Source organism: Anomaloglossus baeobatrachus, chromosome 7, assembly GCF_048569485.1.
Source record: "Anomaloglossus baeobatrachus isolate aAnoBae1 chromosome 7, aAnoBae1.hap1, whole genome shotgun sequence".
Taxonomy (NCBI): Eukaryota; Metazoa; Chordata; class Amphibia; order Anura; family Aromobatidae; genus Anomaloglossus; species Anomaloglossus baeobatrachus.
The window spans coordinates 203082594-203091875 of NC_134359.1; the positions used below are offsets into that span (position 1 = coordinate 203082594).

A 9282-nucleotide genomic window follows, 5' to 3' on the forward strand; every position below is an offset into this window, starting at 1 on the left:
ACTTGATTCTTCATAATAAATCTGCATTACTCCAAGATTGAAAGTTAGAACAGTACAGAACTAATAATTACTATATCCGTGCCAGAAAGTACCACAAAGTAATACTGTAAATAGCTGTAGTTGGACGGCCATGTGTAGCCCCTAATACATGCAATAATGATCTCTAAGAGTTAACTCTTCAAAGAATGGCACTCCAAAGGAACCTGGACTTTATTTTATTCCTGGACAGGGAATAATATAAAGTATTACAAAAATTAAATAAGACTAATGAACAGCCTCATTTTAAAACAGGGAATAGTGTAAAAATAAAGTGTCCAGTTACAAAAAGAGTAATGCAGAACTCTGGTCTTTAAATTATTTTTCATCGTACTTGATCCCTACCCCACTCATTTTTTAATAAAAATGTATTATTATGTTTAATATTATACTGAGACTAGAGAAACATACAAAAATATACAAGTATGGGAGGACATATATGATTATTCTATATATTTTAATATACGTATAACATTTTCTAATCATTTCTAAATTTGGGTTAACTATTCGTATGGGTTGGGCTGTAGAGGAGGAGGGCGAGCAGATAAGTGAGCTTCATGGCAGCCAATAGCTGAATAGTCTAGATGAGGGATGGACGGTGTGAATACTATTTAAAGTCAGGGACTTAGTGAGATAAAGCACCAGGCTCTTTTTCCTCTCAAGCTCAACTCAGAAATCCAAAAACTTTCACCATGGTCCACCTCACAGACCACGAGATCAAGTGCATCAATGCCATCTGGTGCAAGGTAGACCCCAAGAAAATTGGAGGAGAAGCGCTTGCAAGGTAAATAACGGCAATATCTGAATATTGTACTTGTTTTTCATTTACTGTGTACCATTTTCACTTGTAAAGCGCCATGTAAATGGCGCTATAATAATAAATAATATTTCGATAAAGATTACAGTCTATATCATCCTATTGACCTGTTGTGTTTTGTGTGTTTCTCCCCAGGCTTCTCATTGTCTACCCCTGGACCCAAAGACACTTCAGTACCTTTGGCAATCTTGGCTCCCCTGATGCCATCTGCCACAATGCCAAGGTCATAGCTCATGGTGAAAAAGTACTTTGTTCCATTGGGGAAGCACTGAAACACCTGGACAATCTGAAGGGGCATTATGCCAAACTTAGCCAGTACCACTCTGAGAAGCTGCATGTGGACTCCGCCAACTTCCCGGTAATTATTACCTACTCTACATATACGAGACAGAGTACTGAACTCTATGTGGTGTAATGTTAAATGCATTAATGTAGCCTTAGTTTACATAATAACCACACATTTATAGCAGTGTAGTAAGGCCAATTTATACTACTTGATATTTCCATTTGTGCCCATTTTGACATATGGTTTCTTCTGCAGCGTTTCGGAGGTGTTGTGGTTATTGTCTTGGCTAAGCACTTCCATGGAGACTTCTGCCCTGAGACACAGGCAGCATTTGAGAAGGCATTCTGTGGAGTGGCAGATGCTCTTGGCAAGGGTTACCACTGAACCAACATCACTACTACTTCCAAGGAGTCTCAAGCTACAAAATACCACCAGGCACTGGATCAACCATCAAGATTGCAAATGTAGTTTTGAGTTTTACAAAGTAGTTATTAAAACTAGCTCCAAATAAAGTCATTATTATTCCCATACCTGACGACTGTGTATCTTCTGTTCAATCATAGAAGCTAAATGCATAGGTGGGTGCAAATAAATCCTTTTTAGACCATTTTCACACAGCAGTATTTTGGTCTGTGTTTAACATCAGTATTTGTAGCCAAAACCAGGAGTGGATGATAAATACAGAAGTGATGATGTGTTTCTATTATACTTTTCCTGTTTTTTCCACTTCTGGTTTTGACTTAAAAATACTGATGTGAAATACAAGTAAAATATATCTTTGTACCGTGTTAGCCAGTAGAGATAAAAAAAATTGTTTAAAAGAACTGAGAGTCCTCAGTCCTCTGAGGACTCTCAGTTCTTTTAAACAATTTTTTGATGTGAAATAGTGATCAAAACACTGCTGTGTGAACAAAGCCGTATATGAAATTGTCATACAGTGCAAACAAAGGGTAATACATCTATCATATATGAGAAGACAGATCAGAGTGATCTAACCTGATGCTCTTCAGCTACAAGCCAACCCCATGGATGTCCTGAGGCTGTGAGAGCATGCTGGGGTAGGACAGCTTCACCTCAGCCGGAGAGCATTGGGTTTGAGACCTGATAACAATAGGCAACAATGATATAGGGTTGTATCACATATTTCGCTGTTCAGTTTAAAGAGCAACTAATCTTTTATAAGGTCCGGTGTCCTAATAATTACAAGCAGATCACTGTGGGGGTCTAGATTGTGAGATTTCTACCAATTTCTCAAAATGCCCCCAAGAGGTGAACAGCTCAGTAGATACAGACGGGAATATTGATCTAATAGAAAGCACAGGCTGTGGAGCTATATGCTTTCTATTGGATCCATACTTGCTCATACAGGAGCTTTGCACCTCTTGGGGGGGTTGGAAGGTCTGAGGGATTGGTGGGATTTGCAGCATCTGGACTCACGCCAGGCTACTTGTAGCTAGAAGGAAATTTAAGGGGTATTCTCATCTCCAAGATCCTATGTTAATATGTAGTAGGTGTAGTAATAATAATAATAATAGCAAATTCCTCCAATTAGAAATGTAGTATAGTTCTCCTGATAGTCATGTCTCTTACCTCATGTGCAGGGCATTGCAGTTTAGGTATCAATGGTTACAACCATGAGCAACTAACTGACTCACTATGAGTGCACGTAATCATGGATACCTAAGCTGCAAAGCCCTGCACATAAGGCAAGAGAGGTGGCTATAATCAGGATAACTATGTTTTTATATGAAGGTATTTTCTACTATTAGTACGCCTTGTACATATTGGGACAGAATCTTGGAGATGAGAATAACCCTTTAAATATAATAAAACCATACAAATGTAACATCTGCTTGGATATAATATAGTGTCATGGAGAAAACGTCATGTTATTTGAGATAACATGAAAAGCTCAAAATAGTATAGCACCGTAGAGCCTCCATGTGGGCTGGTTATAGAGGGGGTGGGGGGATGCTATGTAGATATCATTACTGGTAGTATGAGGCTACACACAAGAGAAAGATTAAAAAAAAGCCACAAGCTGCACCTTCTTCATCTACAAGGCGTTTTTCTCTCCTGTCATCTGTACAAGCAGAAGCCCGCACCTGCCTTGTGTACGTCCACTGCAACACTGTCTTGGAATGACATTTCTTCTAACCTAAGACATCCCTACACAGTGAGGGATAAATTATAGGAAAGTAATAATACCTAGGCTTTTACCATCGTTTAGGATATTTCAGAACTTTTCACGTCAGACTTAACGTTAATTAACCCTATGTGTCAGCAGCAAGAGCTTGTCAGCCAGGGCAAGTATAATTCTGTCTGTGCCAATGTCTAAGGCCTAAGCCACACGGCGAGAAAAAAAGTGCAAGTGGAGTGCGATAAAACATCGCATTCCCCTCGGACCAATTCTAGCCTATGTGTCAGCACACATGGGCGATTATTTTCTTAGCCCTAATCGGACTGAGAAAACAATCGCAGCATGCTGCGATTGTAAGCTGAGTCTCTTTCTCTCGCACCCATTCAAGTGAATGGGGCGAGAGAAAAATCGCACTGCACTCGCGGTACACCGGTGTACCGCTAGTGCAGTGCGAGAATGGCAATAGCCGGCTACGCAGGAGAGAGGGAGCTAAATCCCTCCCTCACCTCCTCAGTGCCGGCCCGCCCCCCGCAGCTGAGGTCTGCTCGCACGAACGGACCTCAGTTGCAAGGACACACGCATGACACTCGGCTCTGCTGTACTGCCAGCACGTGCCATGCAAGGGGATCGCAGTAGTCCCCGTGTGGCCCCAGCCTAATAGCAATAATCATTGTCTAATGGGGGAGGTTTATACCCTACTAGTGCTGCCTCCTACAGGGGGGACTGGTGGTCTAACTGTTGTAAAGGAAATCATGACTACAAGTATTCAGCAACTGCATCTTTACAGTATGAAGACCCCTGGCCTGGAGGACCCGGGAACACACTGGAAGTATACACGGACAGTCATGGACAGGCATATGCCAATTATAACACCACTTTGGTAAATGGCTTCAGCCTAACAGGAGGTGTCAATTTTTACTTTTAATTTCATAATGTTATTTGCGGCCTGAGCAGGAGGAGGGTTCTGCATGGTGAGAAAAAAAATAACCGCACTCGGACTATAGAATTTACTTAAATCAACTATTAGAAAAGACATTTTTCAACAATGTATCTGCTTTTCACTAAAATTGCCAACTGTTAAGCTTTAGTATTCCCTGACAAAAAAATATTTTAGGCCAAGTTGCAAGCCACCATTGTACTATTGTCTTCTCCTCTTCTTCAGACATGAATTTTCATCCTTGTAGGACTTCTTTTAGGAGACTAGATGATCGTTTGATACGTCAACACAGCTGCTCTACAGCCCTGATCTTAAAACAAAAACATTTTGGAGAGCATTGATAGTACGGGCAGAGGTGTGCGGACGTGCATTATTTTGCACCAACACCCTCAACGCTCTTGGACTGCACTCCTTCGTGCTTTGTCTGTATTTTAGCCTTCAGTGAGCATCTTACAGTATCGAGCAATCTTTATGAACCTTTTTTTCCCCGGTAATGTTACAATACTGGCCTGTCAGAATCCTAATTATTTTTCACTCACGCTTGTACTAACTCCTGGACAAACACCAGTCTCGTTTTCTCAAACCTATTGTACTCACATAGATGAAGAGGTAATACATCACAACCTTTCGGTGAATTAAAAAAGAAATCCTTTATTAGAAAGTCTTTAAAACAAGTGGATCCATTTAAAAAAAAAAACAAAAAACGTATTAACACAATGATGTGTTTCTGACACAATTGCCCTTAGTTATTTGGTTTCTCAGCTCTACATTTTCTGGTAAACATGGCGAGCTCCCAGTTTTTCACTTTTCTCTTTATCTCAATTGCTTTTATAGTCTAAGATGAGGTATGGGATGACATGTAACATGGATACATCAATCACAACATAGAGAAAGAATCAGTATTGTTTTTTTGTAATTTAGTGAGAACTTTTCTTTGAAACGTAGTAAATGTGCTCCATGTACTGCTTTAGGCTAGAGGTACACAGCGGCTTGAAGTTGTGCAACATAAGACTGCAATGTTGAGCTTCTATATTTTATTTAATTTATTCACTTATATAGCGCCATTAATTCCGCAGCGCTTTACATACATCAGAAACAGTGTTCCCATTGGGGCTCACACTCTAAATTCCCTATCAGTATGTCTTTGGAGTGTGGGAGGAAACCCAGACAAACATGGAAAGAACATACAGACTCCTCCAGATGTTGTCCTTAGTTGGATTTGAACCCAGAACCCCAGTGCTGCAAAGTAACAGTGTTAACCACTGGGCAACCATGTTTTTCCAAAAATAAGATATTGTCGCACTTTTTTCGAGGCAAAAAAAAAGTATTAGGACTTATTTCCGGGTATGGCTTATTCTTCGGAAAACACAGTTGGGGATAAGTTCCCCCCACCCCAAAAAAAACAGATCCCACTTCCCAGGAGAATCATACTTACCAGACCCTGGATGTCTGAATGGCTCCCAGGTCCTCCTGCGATCTTCAGTGGGTGCTCTCAGCAGGTGTGCTCTACACAGTCATCCCCTGCTTCTGGTCGACCCACTCACATACATCAGGTCACACACAATCATACATCAGATTGCGCACCCATACACTCACAACCGGTGATATGGATTGTTTCCGGCCAGCAGGGGAAGGGATGCAGTGCATTGGAGCGCGAAGATTGCGGTGGAACACATGGAGGACGCAGCCGTGGAACGCATCAATGCAGCTACCGCAGTTCCTCAATGCGTTCCACTGCAATGCGTCCTAGGATTCTCTGCCGGTCAGAAGCAATCAGTATCACTCGATACGGTGCGTTCCACTGCAGTCCTTCCATCTGGCGTCTAGTGAGTATGATTGTGTGGTCTTTCTTTTGAGGGTGTCTGCTTTCTATATGGAAGTGTCCCGCAGGATTCTTGAACTTCTTTTTTTAGCTGAATGGACACTTCATTATTAGACCATGACTAGGGCGTATTTTCAGTGTAGGACTTATATTTAAGCCTTACACTGAAAATGCTGAAAATTCCTGCTACGGCTTATTTTTGGAAAAACATGGTAATAATAAATGTAATTGTGCTTTGACACAAGTTGTGGCAATGTGCCACCAGTTGGCAGAAACCTGTCGATGGTTTTGTGCATGCAGGCTATTCTCTAGGCTAGGGCCTCAGGGTGTCTTGAGGCATAGAGAAAGGTTGAAAATCTCACACTGAACATAACTTGTGAATATGATCTCGCAGAAATCCAGCAGGGTTGAATTTCTTCCAACTATGTGGTCATAAACTCAGGTACTAATGGGCGTCACTGTGACCACATTCTCCATCCTTAGTTTCAAAGTAGTTGTGTAACATTTTGTAATACACAATTATCACATTTAAAGCCTTACAAAATGAAAACATTTTTTATTTTTTTAATGAAAGCATAAAAAAAGAGCTAAAGGAAAACATTTCCCACGTTTAAAATTAATTATACTTCTCACTTAATAAATACCAATAAATTCAAATAAAAATGATTTAAAGGGGTTGTCCAGATCTCAGATATTGATGCCTTGCCCTAACTGATCAGATGTTTGCAAGCCATGCAGACACTGAAAACTGTCAGAGTATTGTGTTAGGGAACCAGGGCTGCGGACAGTGTAGTAGCCGTTCCCTGGTCCTGCAGTTCAGCTCACATCAATAAAAGTTGAGCTGCTGGACATGAGTGTGGCCATTACACAGTGTAAAGAGCTGTGGTGGCCTCTGGTTTCAGGAGCTGCAAACAGCTGGTCATTGGGAACGCTGGGACACAGACAATGTGATGTTAGATTATTCTTCATTCATACCATGTGGATTTTCTTGCTATAAGTAGGTGTCCAGACATATGTTATCGATATCAGATTGTGAAGGTCTAAGCTCCTCGAACCCCTACTGATCAGCAGTTTTCAGCTATGGTCAGATGTAAACAATGCATGAAGCCAGAACAGCAAAGCTCCGTGTAGTGGCCGCTCCCAGGTGCTGTAGCAGAGCTCCTACTGACCTTAGTAATAGTTGAGCTTCAGCTATCAGGAACGGCCAATACAAAAATGCGGAAATGTACTGTAATGGCCTCCTACACTGTTTACATCAAGTCACCACCAAAGCGGAAAACAGTGTTAGGAGGGGTGAAAGTTGTCAAAACCCCACTGATACAATTTTGATTACCTATCTTCATAACAGGTAGAGAATTAACATTAGTCTCATTTGGCTAAAAAAAAAAACCCTGTTTCTTCAAAAATGAAAAATATCCCAATTCAATTCTCTTCTGTCAGCGTGCCATGGTGCCTATACTGATGACAACTTTTCTAGAGATGAATAAACAAGGTAGTTTCCAATCAATATTTCTTTAAATGAATCCGCGGCAGCCATATATCTGTAGCACTATGACAAATCCTCAAATGAGCAGCCATTTATGTAATATGTGAATGGGGCAGGTCTGCCACTGCGAGAGCCCCTGACTCTGCTACCTGCTTTGACTCCTGCAGGGGTACCTACTAAGATCCTTTAAGATTTGGGTAACAACTAGTGATTGGTTAACCCAAACTGTAAAGTTCAGAGTCCGGACAAGACACCTAGTGTCCGTGCACAAACCCCGAACAAGGACTTCTCAGGAAAGTACATTTTACTCTTCAGGTTCAGTCACCCAGATAATTAAAAAAAAAAAAGTATGGAATAAAGCTGGAGCATTATACTTACTGAGTCTTGGTTTCCAGAAGATGCAGATTTGGTGCAGGAATTTGTTGTATCAATTTCAGCACCAAATCTGCATCTCTTGACAAAAACTCCAATATTCTGCTAGGAGATGCAGGTTTGATTGAACTCCATTCACCTGAGGTCAGTTTACCTGCAGTTACAGGTGGAATAACGTGGGAACCTAGACCTGTGACTGCAGTTAAACTCAGTGACATCACCAATGACAACTGAGGCTGAGTCAGTCTCAGTTTGAAGACGCAGCGTGCGGTCATGTTCTGTAATGTGTTTGAGCGCTGTGACTTCAGTATGTAGCAGAGCCAAGATTGCCGTGGGACCTCATGTAGATTACGTTGGACCTGGATGTTTGGGGTTAACAAATTGGAAAAGGAGGGTGTTTTTTGTATTTTATTTCAAATAAAGGATTTTTGTCAGTGTTGTGTGGGACGGCGGCTAAACCCATTACTAATCTAGGGCTTAGTGGCAGCTGTGAGATGTCATTAACCTCCTTTTATTATCCAGATTTGCCATGGAGCGATGGCAATCGGGATGAGCCGTGTAACATGCCGGGATTCTTGCATCTAATGGCTGTGACAATTCTGCGCAGCTGCAATTTTTGGCTGGGGGGCCCCAATAACCATGGGCATCCCCAGCCCGAGAATACCAGCTTCCAGCTGTCGGCTTTATAAAGGCAAGGTATCAAAACTGGGGTAGGATTGAATGCCACTTTTTTTTAAAAAATTATTTAAATAAAATTAATAATAATAATAAAAAAAAAACTGCATACAGTCTCTCTTATTTAGATAGACAGCCAAGATGAGCACAGGGCTGCAACCACATGCTTTATCTGCGCTGAGTATTGCAATATGGGGGGACCCCAAGTCAATTTAGTTATTTATTTTTACACCACTATAGGGACGCAGACAGCGTGTGTGATTCCAACCACAGATGCTGTCACACAAGGTGGGGACACGGTCTGACTGCAACAACTCTAAGATGCCGTCACTGATGGTGGGAGAAGGAAGCAGTGAATATGTTTGAGGGTTAATGAGCAGACCCAAAAGCAGTGTTACAGCCGCATGGGGACTAAATAGAACGGTTCTGCTCTAATCCCCCTACCCCTTTTTACCACCATGTTAAAACACAATGTTCTGGTCCCCTTCAGCTTATATGGGGATCAGAATCCATGCAGATGTTCAGGTTCAAGTCCGGCCCTGAACCGGATTTTATTTTTTAAAGTTCAGCCGAACCCAAACATCTACGGGTTCGTCCATCTCTAGCAAAAACCTATACAAGAGAGATCACATGGGGGCAGGGGTTGGTTAAGTTCCAAAATGAGAACAAAAGTTATTTTTCTCTGTCATGTTTAAGTAAACAATTTTATAA

General features: G+C 41.4%; 1 protein-coding gene across 1 annotated transcript; it reads left to right on the top strand.

The window, feature by feature from the left end:
- The first annotated feature begins 662 nt into the window (after positions 1-662).
- On the top strand, positions 663-1669 carry LOC142246070 (hemoglobin subunit beta-2-like). The gene is made up of 3 exons (XM_075319087.1): positions 663-820; positions 989-1211; positions 1395-1669. The coding sequence occupies exons 1-3, from the start codon at positions 729-731 to the stop codon at positions 1521-1523; spliced, it is 444 nt and encodes a 147-aa protein (XP_075175202.1). The 5' UTR covers positions 663-728; the 3' UTR covers positions 1524-1669.
- The last annotated feature ends 7613 nt before the right edge of the window (positions 1670-9282 follow it).